Raw genomic sequence first — 22,586 nt, forward strand, 5'->3', positions numbered from 1 at the left:
GGACATAAGAAAGCAAACATAGATCTTCTTTCCTTAATTTGCCGTGAGCAAAGCTGAACTATCATTGGGAGCAGTTATTGCCTGCTGATGTATATTCCTTGAGAACTACAGTAAGGTGCAGAACATGATAGGTGGCAGAGCTAACCAGCTTCTCCAAGTAGTAAACTAGTGGTATGCTAGTGACAAAAGGTTGTGCAAATGGGTGCAATTCAATTTGGAATGTCCAAAACATTGGGCTCTCCTGTAGGAGATTGATATTGAAGTCTGGATTGCATATTGTTATTACAACATGATTTAGTCCTAGCTATGCTTATAATCTTCTCATTTTCATTCATCTTTCCCCCTCAGACTTTATACTCCTAGATCATCTGCATTAATTCAGTATCATCCTGATTACACTCTGCTATTTAAATATTGCTGATAATGATCATGCACCTTCTTCATACTGGAGAGCCATGTCACATTTTCACTGTATTAATTTATTTTCCTTTGTCATTGTGGGTTGGTTGATTTCCTGTGTGCTTTAGCAGTTTCAGCTTAAGGCAGCTATACCTCATGACTATTCATTTAGTTTGCAAACTATTTTATCCTGAAGAAGGGCTTTTCTACCTGAAATACAGTGAGAATATCACATACCCAGTTCAAGAAATCTGTGCACCTTCTAGAATTCTCTATATTAATAGTGTTAACTTCTGACCAAATAAAATCTGCCTTGGTGGGAATATGTGGTTTGTCGGCTTCTTACCGGGTAACTTATATGATAACTCATCATAACATGTGGGATCAGAGGCTTTAAGCAGAGGCTTGACAACCATATGTCAGGAGTGCTCTGATGGTGTTTCCTGCTTGGCAGGGGGTTGGACTCGATGGCCCTTGTGGTCTCTTCCAACTCTATGATTCTATGATTCTATGATTCTAAGAAATAATTTCTCTTCAGGTCAGAAGCAAGTGATCTTTTCTCCCCTCCCCACAAAAAAGGTACCCAACTCTTCCTTTGTGGCATGCAATTTCCTGCCCGCTCTTGATTTTTATTGATTCCTGTCTCTCTTCCTTTAGCATAAGGCCACCAGATTCCTTCTCCAATTTGAAAAAGAAAAGTCAGACTTGTATTTAATGATTTTATGAAAGCTCTAGGGTCTCTTATGCATTTCTTTTCCTGCTGTACTCAGCATAGACAGACACCCCCTCCCTTTCCACAATCGCTCATTGCCTAGGCAAAGATTCCAGCACAGAATATATAAGTGGTCAACTGCCCTCCTGGGCCTCAGCATGGCTGGCTGGCAGATTGTATCTGCCTCTGCAACCTCATTATTGCCATCAGTGGGATGGCACAAGAGCTAATACTTTTTTTAATAAACCCCTTACATTGGTGCTTCAACTGTACTGACCCAATTTCTATGCGCGTGCAAAGCTGAGTATATGTGGCCTTGTTGAGCAAGTATCAGATGTTCAAATGCAGCATGAAATAAGACACCCTTGAAATCTCCAAGCTAACTAGGCAGTTAGTCCAAATGTATCTCACAAACAGGGGTTTCACTGGATGAAGATGAATGCATGTAAGATGTGCACCATGATGTCCACTTCCATGCTGCCAGCTTTTCATACGCTCTTCTCTTCCCTATTTGTATGCTGGGAAGTTACTCACTGCTGTACTTTTATATGGGGGAGTCATTTGACTTGCAGAGCTGGAAGGCATCCTGAGATTCATCTAGTCCAAACCCCTGCAATGGCCATCTGCTGGAACACGCAGCTGTCCCATACAAGGATCAAACCTGCAACCTTGGCATCATCAGCACCACACTCTAACCCACTGAACTATCCAGGCTGGTGATCAAGACTCTGACATTCTAATCTTAATTTCTCTTATTTCATAGACGCAACCAAGAAACACTGGATAGTGGGCAGAAAACTTTTGGTTGAGGAAACGTTCTGGTTTTGTTGTGTTTAATGGCTCTGAGTTTTATGGTCACTTAATGCTGTGGTTTATAGCATGCTGTCATCTGCTTTAGGCCGGCTTCATATATTGTAATTTTCCTGCAAAGAGGAAACATACATCTCCCATAGTGTCTGAAGCAGGTTTAAAGTTTATTTTTTTGCACTTCAGATATAATGGCAAATGTGTATTTTTTGCATGAAACTTGCAAATGTTGTGTGGGAAGTGGTCTTTGGATGACTGGGAGCAGAGTGGGAGGAAGATTTAATGCAGAATGCCCTGTATACAGCTAATTTTGCATATTGCTTATTTAGTTGTCTTAATGTGTTATTCATAAAGTTTATTTTAAACTTAAAAATTAATTTATAATATGTTTTAAAAGTGGTGTGGGTTGTTTGTCATTTCCCCCTGTGCCTTTGCACTCACTATTTCAGCCTACTTCATGCTTCCTGTAGATCCAAGGGTCTTCAGTATCTCTTGGGTAGTGGTTTTGGGATGTATAGAGGGTTTTTATAACCTCCTACATGTTGGATAATGCTGGTAGTTTTATTAATTTAACCTATTAAACAGTACAAAGTTGATCGTAATGTTTTAAAACACAGCTATACATTTGCTTCTCTTTTATTGATTGACATTGCCTGCATCATTAAAGATGTATAGTTTGTAATTGATCAGTCCAGTCACTGGGTTGCATGAGCTGTGCTCTTCTTGCACATGGGTGTTTGCGAAAAGTGAATTTTCTCTCTTTTCTTCCCCACTGCAACCCCAGGGGATCCACAGAGATCTCCTGAGATGTGGGTTGGGGGAAAAGAGAAGCTTTCATAAGCTGCCTCTGCTCAGCTTCCCACTCCCACTGCAACCCCTCACTTTACATCCCAGGCCTTTCTTGATGGTCTCTCAGCTTCCAAGGGGGCTGGCGCTAGAGCAGCAGAGGCACTGGTATTTTTTTGTGGTTTTCTGTTTCCTCTGCTGGGACACTGGCAATATTTTAGGCCTTCTTTCACAAAACAAGTTACTTACTGCTGTTTATAGCCTGTTCTTTTCATGGGAGCTCATTTTGAGGGTCTATAATCAAAATTTGGAAGCTCCCAAATGAGCTAGAGGAAACTGCTTTGGAGGGGTTTCTCCGGGGCTCAGAAGTTGGCCTGGAAGCATTACAAACATGGCTTGAGCATACCAGCAAAAAAGGTGCTATGATATCAGAGTCTGACTCCCTGTCTTCAAGGGATGGCGCCATGGACGGAGGAAGAACCAGAGGGTCAGAAGGAATTGTGTGCTCTCTACTGCTCCAGTAAATCTAGCAAAGGTAAAGGCCATTCTGCCAACACCTCTCTGGCCTGAGGAGGTAGCACTGACACCCTCCAGCTATGAAGTCTCCAGTCTAGAAGCTCCAACAAAACCACTGTGTTGTATCCAATGCTACTCCTCCTCAAAGTACACCCACTGAAAATAATGGGCATGACTCACTTAGGTCTATTAATTTCAGTGGGCTTACTCAGAGTATAACTTAGTTGGCTACAACCCATTTTCCTGCCCCACACCATTGGAGTCTTATTGCTGCTGGAACAGACAAAGCTATTGTAACCAGAAGAGCTTCACCCATTGGGTGAGTAGGTGTGGTGAGGGACACACAGGCACCCAGATGGAGCTGTGGCTTTATTTAATGCGTAGCCCGGGGTTATCTGTTGCCTAAACAACATTCTAACCTAGCTTCCCTTTGAACTCTGCACGGAGCTGTCCATCCTAGACTTAACTTGGCCATGTCTAGAGCCACCATGCAGAACACAATGGAAGTATTGTGGTGTGCAATTAATGCCGTCAAAATAGTGCTTTGACTGCTAGTTGCAATACTGCTTGCAACCCAAGAGACACGTTTGTTTCCAAAGCATATATTCATTGCTTCAGTGGTGCTGAAAATTGAGAATTGATCTCATCAGTTGGCCTTGCTACATCCGTTTGTGATAATGTTGTATTGAAGGTTGTTTGTCTGTTTTCCACCACCCACACACTTTTGCACCATTTCAGGATAATCGTTCAGGACCGCTCTTGGAGAAAACACAAGAAACCTTGTTATTTTCCCAGGAGATTCTCTCCTGCCCCTGTCTCTCAGTCTGTGATTATCTTTCATAATTAGATAAAACCTTGATATGTTGTTGTTACCAGCTCATTGAGGAAATTGCTTTTTTTAAAATCTACATTAGAAATAATTGTTGAGAACAATCTTGGCTTTGAATTTCAAGGGCGTTGTGGACCATTTTAAAATGCCTCATTTGCTAGACACACTTCCTTAGACATTCCTTAGACAGACACACTTCCTTAGACCGACAATGTGGGTGCATTGGTCCATAGCCATTGTTTATTCTGCTCTTGCAGACATCGGACATTTGAGGAGATCAGAGAATTGTTTCTTGCTTAATCTTTGCAAAATCAGCAGTTATTGACAATAACTAGTGGTGAAATAATGCCACATTTTATTAAAAGGTGAAATATCTCCCTATTTATTCACCATATAGCCTGTTATTGGCCTCTGTAGTGGGTTGCACAATATACTGGAAATGGCCGTGTTAGTGTACACAGGAGTTTTATTGGGGGCCCATGGTGAGCTTTATTGCCTCTCCAACATTTTATGAGAGTCCATTAAAAAAAGATACTTTAGACTGAGCATTTACTGCCTGACTTAAAACAAATGGTTTTTAACTGTGCGAGATGACTATAGGCTTGCTTCTTATTTCTTGGACCTGATTAGGAAGGAATTTTCTAATATAGGTGTAGAGAAACCCCAGGGGCTGTAGTTGCCAAGGTGCTGCATGTACCAGATCCATGCAGGCACCAGTGATTTTTCCCATCCATTTTTGTCACACAGGATCAACACCATTTTCATACCATTTCAGTTGCTGAATGGCAAGCTGTTCCTTTTTAAAATTCTAGAGTGTTTAAAAGCAGTTTTGGGACCTAGGCAGGAGAAAGTGGAAGAGGAGCTGCTGTGTTTAAAAATGAATTGAGAACTCTGGTGTTCACAGGCATTTCCAGTAGACCTACTGGATTGGGGCTCTTGAATTCTGGCTAATCCATCAGCTCTTGTTGTCAGATAGATCATACAGCAATAAATAGCTGTCTTGTCTTATCTGACCAACTTAATCTATTTATTTACATTTGTGTCCTGTCTTTTCTCCATGGAACAGTTTCCATTTAAATACTGGCCAAGTCCAGATCTGCTGAGCTTCAGGATGTATTTGCCCAGGATAAAAGTGGCAAAGTTTCTGTCTAGAGTGCTTACAGTATAAGGCTAAACTCCAGAATAGTATTTGGCAGTATTGGTGGGGCAGCACCTCTCATTTGACCTCTAGTCAGTTACATCGCTCCTGCTTACCAGCAGGGGGAGGCAGCCACAAGGCCCGTGTGGTTCAAACTCACCAGCAGGAGGGCTGAATTGACTCAGCCCATGATTTGCACCTCGCCCATCCCCTCTAAGCAGCAGCAGTGTGACAGACCATAGGTCAGGTTTATGGCAGCGCCCTGCCATACTGCTGACTACTGATATTTGGGGTCTTATGTACCATTGACTATAATGAGGCATTATGAGCTGGGGGAAGAAGTCCTCCCATTTTCCCTAGGTTAACACATCTCTAAATAGGACTTTAGCATGTCTTAAGTGTGGGAATCTGGAGCATTTTGGAGCAAATTGGCTGAGATTCAGACGGCTGTACATGCAGCGTTTTGTGAGTAGTGGAGGCAAAAAACTGCAGGTGCAAGCAAACACTGGGAAATCCCCAACTGCGCTTTTGAGTATTCATTTATTGGAATACAGCCGTTATTTATAATGGCCATCATAACATTTTTCTATACATATCTGAGACACACACACATGTGATAAAGCTGGCAGTGGCTCTCATTGCAATTTTCTTAATAAATTTGCTCTTTCTCTTTGTTTGGAGGACCTTGTTAATTACTTTCTTTCTGTCTGTCGGTGCAGGGCTGCCACAGAGGGTCTTTCTCTCAGTTTAATGGAACGGCTGATTCAGAAATATGATGACCATGTTGTGAAGATGCTCACGGTGCAGTACCGAATGCACCAGACCATCATGCAGTGGGCTTCCACTGAGATGTACGGCGGCCGCCTCTCGGCTCACTGCTCCGTTGCGCAACATTTACTGAGGTAAGTGACACTGTGCCTGCTTGCTTGCTGTTTCTCCTGACTCTAAACGTTTTCAGTGCGGATTGACATTGTCAATTAATATTGATGGAGAATATGCAGGGTTTTCTGCTATCTGCAATTATCCTTTTTTCTTTTTCTTTTTGCCTCTATTTTAGCAAACCAGGGTGGGTTTTTTTATCACCTTTCATTTAGCAAATATTGATCTTGGTTTTCCCTGCACTGGTTGCAAAATAGATTTATGTGCAGTTCTGTTTTTTTAATTTAAGTAAAGCAAATTTATATAGCAACCAGTTATATCTTGTGGGCCTGATTTTGCAGTCACTGTGGGCCCGATGGCTTGCACATACCCAGCCGAAGTCTTTGGGGTTGAAATAGCTGGCCCTCTATGTCGTACCACAACGATTTTTGAAACTAAGATTCAAGGGCAATTTGCTATCTGGGTATTTTTATTTTATTTTTGGTGGGTGGGGTTAAGAAGTAGTGGAAAACAAGTTTAGAGCCCTCTTGGGTACTTGGAGCCTATTCCATGTCTCTTTGAGTCTTAGCCTTTGACTCCAATGCCCAGTGCAGGCATAATAATATTACCGATTGCTTTAAAAAATTGGGAGCATGCCGTGCACACTCTTCTATGTAATGAGGAATATCCCTCTATGGAATGTCACTCTAGTCTTTCACTGTTGGGTGTGATGTTGTTCGCTCAACAAATGAATAAGTCTTTCTTAGATGATCTTTATATGCAGCATCATCAGTGTGCATAGCACTTCATGGAGTACAGGTCAATGGGAGGAGAAAAGGGACAGGGCTAGACAGGGAACAATATCTGATTGTTTTAGTTTACAAGGTTAGGGTTAGGTGCAGGCTGAGTGATGGCAGGGCATGGGAGCCAGGCAGTTGTTCCAAACATAATAGGTAATTTTTTAAACTTATAAAATTATATGAAACAAACAAACAAACAAACAAACAAACAAACAAACACAAAGCGTATGCAGTATATTGAAAGATCCAGTTTTTAAAAGGCTGCTAATATGAAACTTCACTGTGAGTTGGGCTCATATTGGCCATAATCTGTTATATCCACTGGTAGCAACTGTCAGCAGTGCTCAGAATGGAGTACTTGAATTTTTATCTTTGCAACCACTAAAATGCAAAACATAGCAGGACTACAAACAGAGCCTTATCTTTGTGTAAAAGAAAGAAAGAAAGAAAGAAAGAAAGAAAGAAAATAGAGTAGTTAGTATTCAGGGAACACTTACATCAGGATAATATGAATTTTTTTATATATAAAGAAACTCACATTATGGATTTAAATCACCAAGAAGATAATTTCAGTATGCAATATTGATCGCAATTGCAGTGAAATACTTTCTAAGGGCTGGAAGAAATGGTCAACAATAAAAAATGAATTATTGTTTTGAATGAAGGAAGATGTTACACTCTTCAGTTAGGGTTTAATGCTGCAGCAAATTGAAGGCTGCATAAATTCTCACTGATTTCATTGAGCTCCAGAGCAACCTCTTATCCTGAAATATTCTCCCTTTTGTAATCCCCATGCTGTAGGCTAATAAAAGGGGAGACCAGTCTCCTAGAGTTCTAAGATTCCCACACAAACCAAGTTGTAAAGCTCGGGTACCAAATGGTGATAATCCTGGGTTAGCTAAAGTGGTGCCCTCCAGATGTTGCCGAACTCCATCTCCCATCATCCCCAGCCAGCGTAGTCAATGATCAGGGATGATGGGAGATGTAGTCCAGCAACATGTGGAGGGTCACTGGTTCCCTGCCCTTGTGCTAATCAGTACTCTCCTCCTGCCCCCAGCATTCTATTTTTAAAGTCTTGGTTATTTCATTGAGAGAGTTACAGATGCATGTAAGTATCTCCAGTTGAATTAAGTGATACCATACAACCTGATTCTGTACATATTTGCACAGAAGTTTATGCTTTTACATTCAGTGAACCTACTTCCAGGTAAGTGTACAGAGAAGGCTTAACTTTTACAGCATCTCACACTTGGTTTTCAGTTTTTCCAGGGAGAAATTATTTTCCTGAGCTTGGGGGAGGATGCTGTTTGCATTTGGCGTCATTTTAGTCTTGGTAGCCGCAGCAAGGGGTCTCCCTGTTGTCAGTTAATGAAAGTAGAAGGAGCCCACCTTGCTTTATAATTTTTATTCTGCTTATTGTGAACTGTCTTGGGTAAGCATGATTGGAAAGAACAGCACAGGCAAATTAATAACGCTGCTTTCCTTGACACTGGTTAAAAGTGCTGATAATGTTCTTTTAAAATTTTTAAACAAAATGGGCTTGAGTTTTTAAGAAGACAGATAACTGAAGAGGCTGCTCACTGTATATAGGAAAAATTCACATTATGCGGTATTAGCAAGCAGGTACATCTTTCTTAGGAAGGAATTAATAACGGAGTGGTTTCCTTTGGGTTGCTCTGTAGGTCAGATTTGTAATGAATGTGGTGGCTCTTTTCCTCTCTTTCCTCTCTTACCCCTATGCCTCATACTCTTAGTGGAATTGCTGAGATGTAATGTTTAAAGATATTCTACCTTATTTTGTCCTTTGTATTTGGAACACCATTTTAAATTTCTGCATGCTATCTTTTGTCAGATTTTTTTTGGGGGGGGGGACTTTGAGTGTCTCTTGCTCTGGGTGCTTTCAGAGATAACTATAAATTTTCATGGTGATGCCCTGATTTGAAGATTGTTTAATTATTCATTTTATTGTTTACCTTATCCCTTGTTTTATTCCTTTTTTATTCTTCATTCTGCCTTTTACTTTTGGTGATTTTGTGTAAGTAGTATTTTTAGGATTTGAATTTGCAAATGTGATTTGTTGTGTACCTTTTGAGCAATCACCTTTGCCCATAGGCAATAAACGATTTGACCTGGACCCTAATTATAGCAGGTGTATGTGCCTATGTGAGGTATGGCTGGAATTTAAAGGAATAATTATTCATAGCATTAAGGAAACTCTTGGTAAGCTATTAAGGAAAGTACCTCTTCTGTTGTAATCCTTTTATTGGTCAAAAAAAGATTAATGGACAGCAAATCACAGCAAGGCAGGACTGCATGATTAACCAAGGGCAAATCATGCAAAATTCATTTGGCACATGGGCAGCTTTGGGCTGCTGTCACAAATTCACATTTGTGCATGAAATCTGTACTTGATATGTTGGTGGCTAAAAGAAAAGAATCTGCCTCTGCTCTTGGCCAGAGGGCGATAATGAGGGTTTCTTCCTGACAACAAGGGCGAGAGCTTTCTGAAAGCTTCTCTCCTACTAATTTCTGAGGGAGCAACATGCCATTCACCAGTGCAGTCAACACCGCAGCATTTCGAATTATCATGTGGCCTTGTTTTCATGATTCTTCACTGGCTTCACTAGTGGATTTCAGGCATATTGAGAATTCAGCCTTCGTTGTATATACATATTATTAATGAATCTGAGAAGAATATTTGGCTGTACACCTTGTAAGGCACTGCTAGTTCCAGCACATATGACTGAAAGAACTTCCTTGTCAAACAGCTTTTATGCTTATCATATATCTTATTTTAAGATTTAAGGAATATGTTGTTTGGGATATGCTGAACACCAAGACCAAGGGAGTGCAAAACCAAGAAAATGCTTCTGTCAGTGGTAGTACATAAGTCTTAAATTTTCTCACAGCAGCACCTGGATTAGTAACCCAAACTCCTGTCTTTAGGATGTGCTTGGACCCCAAATTAGCAAGTATTCCCTCAGTTCTCCCTTACTTCCCTCAGTTCTTGCTGCTGATGTCATGAAAACCACTTTGCCATCATAACAGTTCTGTTAATGCCTTGCAAGTTTTGTTTAAATTTACTTGCAGAAGAAGAAAACTGGTGCATGTATCAGTATGATTTTCTGTGGCCGAAACCATTTTCAGTATAGAAGATGGATCTGAAAGCAGCCTGTAATTGGCAACCATTAAAAGTCTCAGCATTGTGATGGCTCTGTCTTTCGGCCAATGTGTGTGGGCTGTTCTGCAGCTGAGGCATTGCAGCACAAGAAAAGTAGGGGAATGCTGAAATATTTATGCTGAAATAATCAGCAATTGCTTAGTACTTTAAACACGGAACAAAGGATAGGTCACCTGGGGCCTGCAGGGAAAATGCAAGAGAGAGGCTTCCAGAGGATTTTAGTTTGAAACTAGAAACATAGGACACTGACATATAGAGTCAGACCATTGGTCCATCTGGCTCAGTACTGTTGACCCTGTTTGGCAGCAGATCTCCAGAGTTTTGGTCAGGATTCTTTCCCAGCTCTATCTAAAGATGTAAGGAATTGAATCTGGGACCTTCCAGATGCAAAGCAGGTGCTCTTCCACTGACTTTTCAGGCCTTTCCAAAGTAATCTTCTGAACAAGAGCATCTTGTAGCACATGCAGAGTGTCCTTCCTCCCAGGCAGCCAAAGCCATCTTCCAGATGTCTGGAATTGGGGGTTGGATGATTAGGACTGAGAACATAACCTCCAGGCAAGTACAAGAGTCCTGATGCACTTCTAGTTTAGACTAAAATAAGTACCAGTTGGAGGGATTACTCTATTTTCAGGCTTTTGCATTTATATATAGATTTCCAAGCCTGTTCTTCCAGCCCCCAGCTTTTCTCAGAAGGAAATATGATTTTTCTCTCCATTGGAATACTGTACTTATGCAGCAGATTATCTTTAGAAGTGACATTCACAAAATCACCCAAATCAAGGCTATTATTGAGAAATGCAAGTAACCTGCTATCATCCTGAACCACAAAAGAAGTATCCTTAATGGTGCCCTTGAAGGAGACAGTTTGCTTAGCAGGTGTGCACTAAGAGGAGACCTAGGAAAGTAAAAATAGAAAATCTGAGCAACTGAAGACTCTTGACTTTCTCCGAAACAAACTTTAGGAAGAATGATCATTTTCATATGATAAGGACATGATTTAATTATGCACTGCCTGACGTGGTAATCATGTAATGTTGCAGAACATTTTGATGATTTAAATAAAATGGACCACCTTGAAAAGTAGATGGGAGCTCTGAAACAAGGGAGAATCAGTTACTAGATGTTCCTTATTGAGCACTAGATAAAATGAAATTTAAATAAAACATTGTGAAAATAGATTCCCTTTATTCTACCTGTGTAAATTAGAAACTATTCCAAACCCTACTGGTATCTCAATAATAATAATAATAATGATAATGAGCACTTGTTGAAGACTTTCATCTCAAAGAAAGCTTGGGTTGCAATCCTAAACATGTTGAATTGGAGGTATGTGGACTCTGTTTTCAAGGAAAATTATTAGAATTGGGCTTTTGGAGCACATTTTCTTCAAGCGGAATGCAAAGTTAACAACACAAGTGCAAATAATTTGGGGAAACCCAAAAGTATTGTCCTTGAATTGTAATTCTGGGTTCTGTTCTTACTCTGATACAACCCAAGTAAAAAATTGAATTGTTAATTTTCCACAATGGCAAATCTTGGCTCCATGAATTTACACTGGAACCCTTAAAAGTGTTTAGTGTTCAGTGGTTATGAATGCAAGTAAACAACTTTCATTTTCAAATGTGGATTATTAATATGGCTTCTTGAAGTACAAAACTTATGTTAAGCCAATGTTGTGTTTGAGGTTATCAAGATTGTGCTTTGTGCCTTTTTCTAATATTGCAGCTGTCAGAACATTGTCTCTTGTAATACATCAAAGGGCACTTCCTTTTGGCTCCAAGTACTAAAATGTACAAGCATCTGCACTGTAGAATCTTGCATCTGTAATTTGGCTCTTTGACACTGTTGACATGTGCTTTTATCTTCTACTTTCTGTATTTTCGTTGATGCTATTGAAAGTTGTGTTGCCATTACAGACAGGAGTTTTGAAGAATTCTTTGTTTAGAATTTTGAAGGGAGAGCAGGAGATAGGTTTAAAGGCACAGTTGTTTTCACCTTGTATCCTCCGTTCCTTTCTTCATGGTTTCCACCCAAAATGGCTGCCACTGACCAGCAAAACACAAACAAGTAAGGAAGTGGGTGAAATCTGGCTGCTCGGATATCTGAACCAGCTGTTTGTGTTACCAGGTTTGGGTAAAATTCTTTGTGTTTCGATAACTGACATTTCAGATGACAAACGTTCCGATAGTGGGACCTGCAGTCCCACAGAATGGAGGATTCTTCTGCTCTGCGGCCTGACCTATGGAGGTTCTGTGGAATAGTCTAGGTCAATTTGTGTTAGGATTCTAAAACAGAATGAATGTGCTGCTGTTTATACTCATGCTAGTTAAGGGTCCTTAACTTATTGTTCTTTCTCATAACTTGTCAGGGACCTGCCAGGGGTGGCTTCCACAGAAGAAACTTGCATTCCGTTGTTGCTTATTGATACAGCTGGCTGTGGCTTATTTGAGCTTGAGCTGGAAGATGAACAGTCTAAAGGAAATGAAGGTATTGTTGTTTTACCTGCTATGGTTCTCCACACTCCCACCCTGGAATCAGTCCCCCCCCCCCCCCCGCCCAGCCTCCACATTTCAAGTTACATTATCCATGCACGTGCTGTAATTTCAACTGCTACTACGTTTAAAAGGTTGCCTTGTGCCCGCGGTGTTGAAAGTGGTAGCCCTGGGGAGTTACTGAAGAATTTAGTTATGCTATTAGGATCTTGGCCACCACACATGGAAATGAATATGAATACATCCATGGAAAAATCTTGGGGTGTCAAGGTTTAGACATGCTTCTTGTGGTCCTAAGATGGATGGATAGCCTGTGTAAGGCATCCAGTACCTTTCAAAACTCCTTCAGTAGTAGAACAGTGCAATTTACATGGGCTGTACATTTGCTACAAAGTACCAATAAGTGCGAAGGGTGGCGCTGTGGGTAAAAGCCTCAGCGCCTAGGGCTTGCCGATCGAAAGGTCGGCGGTTCGAATCCCCGCGGCGGGGTGCGCTCCCGCTGCTCGGTCCCAGCGCCTGCCAACCTAGCAGTTCGAAAGCACCCCCGGGTGCAAGTAGATAAATAGGGACCGCTTACCAGCAGGAAGGTAAATGGCGTTCCGTGTGCTACGCTGGCTCGCCAGATGCAGCTGTGTCACGCTGGCCACGTGACCCGGAAGTGTCTGTGGACAGCGCTGGCCCCCGGCCTCTTGAGTGAGATGGGTGCACAACCCTAGAGTCTGTCAAGACTGGCCCGTACGGGCAGGGGTACCTTTACCTTTACCTTACTACCAATAAGTGCAGAGGTTTTCAACCTTTTTGAGTCCACAGCTCCCTTGACCAACTACATTCTTTCTGCGGCACCCCTATGGGACTCAGGAGCCCAGTTGTGTCACCCCTTGCCTGCAGAGCTGACAGCCTCTCCCCCTTTTTCAAACACCCTCTCTTGGGGAGTGTTCCCTCAGCCGCCTTTCCTTTCCTCTCCCCTCTCCTTAGGAGTCCTTTCGGCAGCCATTGCTGCTGCCCCTGGTCTCTGAGCTGCCCCACCCCACCGCAAAGAGAGGTGCCTCCTCACACTGTCCCACAGGAGTCTGGGAAGAGGATGCCCCCAACCTTAGTGGCCCAACAGAGACTGGCTAAAGGTGAATGTGAGGCCAGCACCTTACCTTGGGAGGCAGCAGTGGGTGGTGCTGGGCCTGCAAGATGGAAAGGCTCCCCTTCAGCACCAGGCCCTCAGCTCCCAGGCAGGCCTTGCACAAAGCAAGGACAAAAGAGGCCAGCGTGGCACCTGTCTAGCTGGCCTCATACTTGTCTGCCAATTCCCAACAGCAAGGGCTGGTGGGCTGGCTGGGCTCCTTCACCCGCTTGCTTACTTCAAGGCCACCTCAGCTCCTGGCAACCAGCACTCCTTTACCAGCCCCTGAGGCACCATTCGCCTGCAAAGCTTGTAGCCAGGGCTGCTGCAACAAACAGCTATGCAAGCCTTTGGGAGGTAGAGACACGAGAGTTCATCAGAGGAGAGAGGGAAGGAAAGAGGGACAGAGGCCAGTGTTGCCCGCGGCACCCCTGACCATCATTCAAGGCACCCCAGGGTGAACTGGATGAAAACCTCATTACCATGGATGTAGCAGAGGTCCAGCCAAATTATCAAGACCACAGTGTACTGTAGCCAAACAGCAGGTGGAAAAACATGCAGCTGGAGAGGAAAATGGATTGTAGATAACTAACCATGGATGATGAAAATTTCCATTTGGATTCAACATCACTGCACTAGACAAGGTTTATAGAGCCACCTATCAAAATACATCCTTCCCCAAAGACCTTGAATTCTCAAAAGCAAGAAGCAGGAGAACGACAGATTATCTAGTTCAGCCTCATGGTCTAGGGTAAGATAATAAAGTACCTTAATGAAAGTTGACAGAGCTTAACAGGGCTGGACCAAGGCATTTTACTCCCTGAAGCAAAAAGCAAGATGGTGCCCTTGCCCTGTACAAAGGCTGACTGGGCCAACAGCTGAATTCTATTTCAACACTGGTGACAGGATAGCATCCTTCGCTTCTATCTGGGAACTGCTTAAGAGGAGTAGACAGGGAACTGCCATTGCTCTCTCTAACACACACACACACACACACACACACACACACACACACACACCCTCAGCATGTGCTTCCTGAGACAGTCATCTCACTTTGCCTAAAAGTAGGGCCAGTCCTGGAGCTGAGGAGGAAGGGCGCCTGTGATGATTGTTGGATCAGACATCTGTGGTTTAAATAGCACTCTTGAATTGCAACACAAGCTCTGAAGCGATGGGCAAAGTCGTATGTTGTCAGCTTGAAATGCTGGACTCTCCTGGTTCCCATATGGTTTGTTGGTACAGCTTAGCTGAGAGAGCTTTCAGTTCTAATTGCCTTGCCGCATAGCACTTTGTCAGATCTCTCAGTGAACAAGGCACAGACCTTCACAGTTAATGGGTCAGAAAGTGCCTGACCATGTTGGTGGCATATACAGCAATTCTGCTAACAGAGAGAAAGGCCAGTTCTCTGAGCACAGAGAGTTCTGGAGTTATAAATCAGCCTAGCAACTGTTTGTGAAGCTCTGTCTCTGTTGCTGAATAAATAGGAAGGTTTCCAGTCTCACTGAGCTCCAGTAGCAGTATTCATTTGGGAATTCTAGACTGCATTTAGGAGTGGGAAAGGGGTGTGCTCATGGGACAGGGCTTGAGAGCAGGGAGGTAACTTTGCATATGTTGCATGCACATTATGATCTCCACCGGGGTAACTGATGTGGTGTCATCCAAATGTTGCCATGTTGTAACTGCCATCAGCCTCAACTAGCTTGGCCCTTGGTTGGGTATGATGGGAGTTGTAGTCCTACAGCTTCTCAAGGGCAATCAGCATTGACAACCCTTTATCCATACTAAGTAATGGAAGTGCTGTCTATGTAGGAATTGCATAATGTTTGAAGCAGCCCTTGTTGTCAGTACCAGCAAGTCTTAATTCAGAAACATAGTGAAATGGGCACACAAATAAATAGGCACCAGCTTCCAAAGGCAAATAGCTGCAAGAGCCATCGTCTAAAATATGAATTTCCTAACCTATGCTGGATCAGTTCAAAGGCAGATTTCACTTCTTGGAATTGGGGTGGGGTTATCTTGGCATTTTCAACATTGATCTTGCTACCCTTGAGAATGTGAACTGTGATGTGTTGCTTGTATCTGACCGTGTTGTATGGAACTCATAACCATTTGCCCAGCTATTAAAGAAATCCATAAGGCATACAGCCCGTATTTGTAAATCATTTAAAATTATTTTTACCAACATAGCAATACTCCTACTCCTACTCCTACTCCATGCATGTTTCCCTTGTAAATTTCATTAAGGGATAATTTGAGATCTCTTATTTCATATGAGGAGATGTAGGGCATCAAGTAGCTTGGTGAATGTTTGAACTATAGTCAGTTTCAGAACTTTATGATCCATGGCTTGAAGCTGCCTTGTTTAACTAACCAGTTTGTTCTAAATCACAGTCTCTGGCTTGTACATAATGCTAAATCAGGAATCTTTGAAAGTGAAACTAAATGCTGCAAAAGTGTTTCTGGTATCCACATGGGAAAAAGGAAGCACAGAATCTCAAGGGTTTGCTTAGGTTCATTCTAATTTGTGCACATAGCACTAAACCATGGCAAAGCACTTTACTGACTGTAAAGACTTGTTTTTAAAGTGGCAAGTGAAAGGCAGCCTCTCACTATCGTTGTCTGAATGGGATGCTTTTTAAGTGGAATCTGTCAACTTGTTCTAGGGTTAAATCGCTCATTCACAGCTAAGTTTTATTTCTCCCCTTCCAGGCGAAGCGCGTCTTGCCAGCTTGCATGTTCAGGCTTTAGTGGAAGCCGGTGTTAAGGCAAGAGACATTGCCGTCATTGCTCCTTACAACCTCCAGGTGAGTGTGTCTGCCATGCTCTCAAAAGCACAACATTTCAAAGTAAAAAATTTAAAGCCCTGGGACTTTAGGATGAAGGGTGGGCAATAAATTGTAGTAATAACGTTTGTTGTCCTAGCAACGTCTTTGTTTTTCAGGTGGACATGCTACGGGAGCTTTTGTGTCACAAGTACCCAGACCTGGAGATTAAATCGGTGGATGGCTTCCAAGGAAGAGAGAAGGAAGCTGTTGTCCTCTCTTTTGTAAGGTCCAACATAAAAGGTACATAGGTTATAACCTGGAACCATATAGAACAAAAAGAAACTTAATTTGCCAGAATCGGGAAAACTGTTAAAATTGTGTGGTTTCAACTGGCTCCTTCTTTGGAACAAGGTGCTGACCTCTTCTACACATGCTCTCGGCATCAAAGGAAATGCTTCCACGTGGTGTAATCACATCCTACAGGGGAGTACTTGGGAGTAGCATGACTATGTGGACAGTACCAGTTGCATGAATCATTGGCACCTTACCTCCTGGTTCATTTCCTAATGCATTGGCATCTCCCAATTGTTTTAGCCAACATGATTGTGTTACTCCTGCAGCATGTATCACATCACATGGAAGTGGTTTCCACTCCTAGGAGCCCATATGCAGGGAACCACTGTTGCTTTTCCCAGAACAGAAGATTCTCAATAATTAACTGCGCAATGGAAAAGTAATTTATATGGCAAAACACACTCCTTTTTGTCCAGAGAGCCTGGGAATGGGTGTTTCCAAGCATAGGCTGAAAACTCTGGTGGCTAGGCACATATTCTAATACAGGGCCAGTCCAATACATTTTGCTGCCTGAGGCAAATGACAAGATGGCAGCCTCTCCATTCCACATCGCCACACACCAGCCTTTGCCATCTGCGACGGCTGCCTCTCTCTGCCCAATAGTAGGACCAGGTCTGTTCTAACAGGCAGAGTGATCTACAGGGGTTGATTTTAAAAACCAAACCTGTGGCTATTATTGTCATGGCTACTCACGCTACTACTATTACTACTTAATATACAGGGTGATTCATAATGAGGTATACAGTTTCCATTATTGTATACTTCATTATGAATCACCCCGTATTATGTCTTAGAAATTAATTAAGAAAGAGTGGACTGTTAATTCAGGCACCTTTGGAGAAGGCAGGCAATCCTTCAGGTAAGCCAGTGGTAATTGCTGGATGCTTGTCATCTGTCAGCTCTATTGTAGTGGGTACAACACAGTTGTCCACAGCTCTAAAAATTCCACACTGTAGCAAACCTGAACTGACCACAAACTTGTTGGGTGCGGGTCAAAAGCTAGCTTGTTTCCCAGGTGTATTCCATTTGGAAATACAACAGATACTTCGCTACAGCTGGCAGCATCCTGCCCAACAAAATTGGGAAGTGGAGCATGGTAGGCTCTGCTCAGAGCACATACTCTTTTCTGCTTTCATGGCACTAGGTTGCTGAAGTCAAAGCAGTAAAACTTTTCCTTGCTGCTTTTCTGCTATGTTCTTAAGTGAAGTTAGCAAATAGCAGCATGTTCTTCTATTATGATTTGTTATTACTTTCCAGGTAATGCTTGTTAAGCACACATTGGCAACCTAATACACTTTAATGTACCTACAGGCTCTGTTCTGAAATGTTCTATGTCTTCAGATGGTAGCAACAAAAGCCTGCCCCCCTCATTTGGTTTTAATGTTTGTTTTTCTGCTTGTCTTCTGCTTAGTTGCAGGAGCAGGGGACTCAGCTACACCACCCAAGCTAGGCAGCTGAGCTGACTCAACTTGGCATTTGCTTTCTGTTGTTACAGATCCTTGAGAAAATAATTGGAGATCAGAAATAGCTTCTGGAAAAGTCTCATATGTGTCTGTCATTTTTATCCATTGGCTCACACATGTGTGCTAGTTAATTGCCTTTAAAAAATAGCATTCACTATCTTTCCTTCTGACCTTTATGAAAGTTAGACTTGTGTCAATAACTAGGAAAAAGGAAAGTGTAACTGCAAGGCTCTGTGGGAGCTTTCTCTTCCTAATTTCTGCTGAAACAATGCGGTCCTGACCTATAGCTTAAGGCCAATTCCATTGCAGACATGAACTTTAGATAGTTAATCAGCTTGGACCATCTGTATGAATATTACTGCTGTTCTGCTTCTGACACTTCAAATCACAGTGATGTGAATCAATAATGAGTATCTGTGGCTTGTGTGCCACATTAAGTCGCAGAAACTTAAATTTTCTGGTTCTTGGCCATTTAGTGGACTCTACTTCCCCTACTTAAAAATTAAATGGAATGAAGCTGTATTTTCAGCTTGATTTCTCAAATGAGACCGAAGCAGTATTGTGACAAAAAAGTCACAAAATAGTAGAGCTTTAAATAAATGGTTTTGTTAAAAGAGATAGTTGACTAATTACTTGTATTTTCACAAACCAATTAAGTCATCAGTTGAAGTCTAACATGTTTATCTGTTAGCTAAATCATAGTAAATGTACCTTTTTAGATATTTAAGAAAGTGTAAGGTAACTTAAATGTAATAATCTAAAGCCCGCCCAATCACTGTTTAAATGAAATGATTTTTGTCCCTTTTACAGTAACACACCAGAACTAATATAGCCTCAAAAAATAAACGAGTGTGCCATCAGATCTCAGTCCCGGTGACTACAGTTTCCCATCACTAATTAGTTTACATGAGAGCAAACCCCACTAGATACAGTGCAACTTGCAACTGAATAATCATGCATAAAATGATGTTATGAAGCTGCAAGTGGTAAATCAGTTAATGAAATTCATTAATTGGTGAATTGAGATCCCAATACTGATCCTTGGGAGAGACTACTATCTACACTCCTCCATGGGAGAACATTTATTCACACTCTCTGCTCTCTGTTACTTCACCAGTTCCTGATCCACAAAAGGACCTCACCTCTTATTCCATGACTGCTAAACATGCTTATGAGTCCTTGGTGCGGTAGTTTGCCAAAAGCCTTTTTGAAAGTCTAAGTTGGATCACCTCTATCTATAGCCTTATTGACCCTCTGAAAGAACTCTTCAGCAGGGCTTGTTCTCCTGTATGCTTGGTTATTTCATATTTAACAACACTTTCCACCTATTTTCCCATAGCCTTGAATTCATTGGAAGAAAGTTGGGCTATAAATGTATGAAATACATACACTTTCACTTTCATATTCATTTGACCAGCTTAAGCAGTGATATGACCTTGGGAGATGGTTTTGTCAACATAAGCATTCTCCCCCCTTTTCCCTCCACACTGTCCTAGCAGTTCTGCCACCCAAATGCTGAGCCATTGTGGGGGGCAGGAGAAGGGGGGGGAGCCCTGCTTCACTAGCAGAAGACCTTGCTAGGCTCTTGATAGCAGGACCCATTAACTGGACCAGGTCCTGAGTTCAGAAAACTAAAGCAAGATTTCACAGTGCAAAAATGGTGTCCGTGTTCGTAATGATCAACCTGAAGTGCATCTGATCTTGTAGTTTGTTGTGGTAATGAAGTTTGGCTATATTTATTTTGCAGTTCCTATACTTCTGTAGGTATAGGATTATATATTGGGCATAGGCTACAACACCCTAAGAAACCTCAGAGTTCATCTAGCTTTTGTGTGATAATAAGAATAAGTTTGTAGTAATATACTTGTTAATTATGTATTGATCAGTGTAGTTGCTTATAACTCTTTGGTAATTGCAGAAGGGGCCCTTGTGACCCAAAACATGTTGAGGTTTATGTATGTATGAATGAATTATTTCTTTCTATACTCGACGATGGAATTATTCATGCATTGGTATTGGTTGCTCATTGAATACTGTAATGTGGAATGGTAACTTCAACTGCAGGAGAGCTTCAGTTGCATAGACTCCAGGTGTCTATTCCAGTGAACAGATAAAACTGGGATTTAGGTCCACCCCTCTGCCACTGACAGCCATCTGGCACCAAGATAGCAGTGAAGCTTGAACAAACCATAGCATAGGATCCTATGATATATCCATTTGGCCTTAAAGGTGTGTCTCATAACAGATGTCATATCCTGGCATTTTGGAGCTGAGTGAACATGAGAATTCCTTAGGTCAACATATTAAACTGGAAAATTTAGGAGGAAACTGTATACATTTTGTTTTTGTGGTGGTTACTATTGTTATTGCTACTGCTGCTTAATTTTTCCATATGCTGTTTTTTTGAGGCCTGTATTATTGTCTTTATGAAATACAGGTGAAGTAGGATTCCTTGCTGAAGACCGGAGACTAAATGTTGCAATTACTCGTGCCCGCCGCCATGTGGCTGTGATCTGTGACTCTCAGACCATTGGCAACCACATTTTCCTTAAACGCCTAGTGGACTATATGAACCAGCATGGGGAGGTGCGCACCGCTTTTGAATACCTGGATGACATTGTGCCAGATAACTATGCTGCTCCCAAGAGCTCTCAGGGTCTGGGTGACCAAGAAAAGAGACTTAAGTGCAACACTCCACTTGCCCCAAAGGCTGATGGAGAGAAGCCAAGAGGAAAACCAGCCAAACGGACCGGGCAGAGGCCCATAGAGGCTTCTGTGCAAAGCCCAGCCTGGGGGGCAACAGTGGATACTGTAGTGAAGGGCAATTCATGTAAGCATGAAGCCAGGATACTGGAGTTTCTGGAGAGTAGCGAGACCCAACTGGATTTCCCTTCATCATTAAATGCTCATGACAGGTTGATTGTCCACCGTCTGGCAGAGGAACATGGGCTGCAGCATGTGAGCACAGGAGAAGGTAGAGAGAGATACATCAGTGTCCGTAAGAGAGGCACCACGACAGACTTTTCTCTGGGAGATGCTAAGGCCTGTGAACAAGAGTTGTCCTGCAGACCTGCAGGCACCCCCAAAGAATCCCGGGCCTCTGAAAAAGAGTTAACCTGCAGACCCCCAAGCCCCTCGAAAGACACCCATGCCTACTGTGAGGAGAGTGGAAGCCATATGAGCAAGAAGAAAGTGGATCTGAAAACCCTGCACATGGAGCGGATGCAAAGGGAGAAGGCCAAGAGAGAGGAGAGGGCCAAACAAAGTCGTGAGCCAAATGTAAATCTTCAGGAAATCACTGGAAATAAACATGGAAGTGAAGCGAAAGGTACATTATTATACCATCTTGGGATTTGCCATTCTGTAGCAAATTCCCTTCCTTTGCAGAGCTTTTCTATTTGCATTTTTAAAAGGGAAAAGTGATGATACTTCACTGCTGCCCTTTCATTTGTCCCATATTTAATTGAAATTCCTTTGCAGAGGCATTCCAGGGAATGTATCCCTCAGGCATCCTTTGGGAAATTCCAGGCCAGAGCAGCAGGCGATGGGAGTCCTCTGCTCCCAGAATGGCTTTAAAAATTGATTGCAGCTTCTACGTTGTGCCTACAATCCATTTCTCCCCTTCTGCTCTGCCTGTGACAGGCTTTTCTTCTGAAAGCAACTACTTTTGACAACAACCAGGAATGCAGTTGAAGTTAATTGTTCTGAGACACAGAGATTATTCATCCAATAGGTTTCCTTTGAAGGGATCAGGAGAATGCCAGGCTTTGGTTTTGGAAATATGACATGTGCCTCTGCCCACCCCAACCCTTGAAAGCAATAACTGAGATTTGCAGACAAAAATGACCCAGGGCTCAGATTAGCTTGCTCTGTGGAACAGTTGCTTTGAGTGTTGTGCAGGTAGGAAGAAAAGATGTGAAGCTGGCAGCCATTCCACCCCCTCCCCCAAGGCAAGGGTTTATCTGGACCATGCTGTATAATCAACTGTGGAATGATAATATTGCCTGGATCTGCATGTTTGTAGAGGCAGTATGTCAGTGAGGAGGAAGAACTTCTCAGCTCAAAAATAGATCCGTAGAAGGGAGAATCTCCATCTGCCCGTTTAGGAGAATGGGGTGTGTGCGTTCGTTTGTATATGCTTCGTATGCATACATGTGCACACACTCCTTTTCTCTTACGGCTAACTTTGAAGAGAAGTGGAAACCTCCACACACAGAGAGAATTCACTTGCTCTTGGATCTGTTTAGAAGCAGCAAATCAGCACCTAGTATATCGATCTCAGTGCTGTGTAACACAGCGGAGTACAGTCTCTCTGTGTGCATATTTTCTTCTTTGCCCAGTTTATCTTGCTTGAACATTCTGGGTAGGGATT

General features: G+C 42.4%; 1 protein-coding gene across 2 annotated transcripts in view; it reads left to right on the forward strand.

The window, feature by feature from the left end:
* Positions 1-22,586, forward strand: part of IGHMBP2 (immunoglobulin mu DNA binding protein 2) — a 60,329-nt gene that overhangs the window by 31,709 nt on the left and 6,034 nt on the right. For both annotated transcript variants that reach the window (XM_028735993.2, XM_077932049.1), the window contains exons 9-13: positions 5,907-6,089; positions 12,395-12,513; positions 16,342-16,436; positions 16,574-16,697; positions 20,652-21,542. In XM_028735993.2, the coding sequence (XP_028591826.2) occupies positions 5,907-6,089; positions 12,395-12,513; positions 16,342-16,436; positions 16,574-16,697; positions 20,652-21,542 (1,412 nt within the window). The remainder of the gene's footprint in view (positions 1-5,906; positions 6,090-12,394; positions 12,514-16,341; positions 16,437-16,573; positions 16,698-20,651; positions 21,543-22,586) is intronic.

Source organism: Podarcis muralis, chromosome 1 (assembly GCF_964188315.1).
Source record: "Podarcis muralis chromosome 1, rPodMur119.hap1.1, whole genome shotgun sequence".
NCBI lineage: Eukaryota > Metazoa > Chordata > Lepidosauria > Squamata > Lacertidae > Podarcis > Podarcis muralis.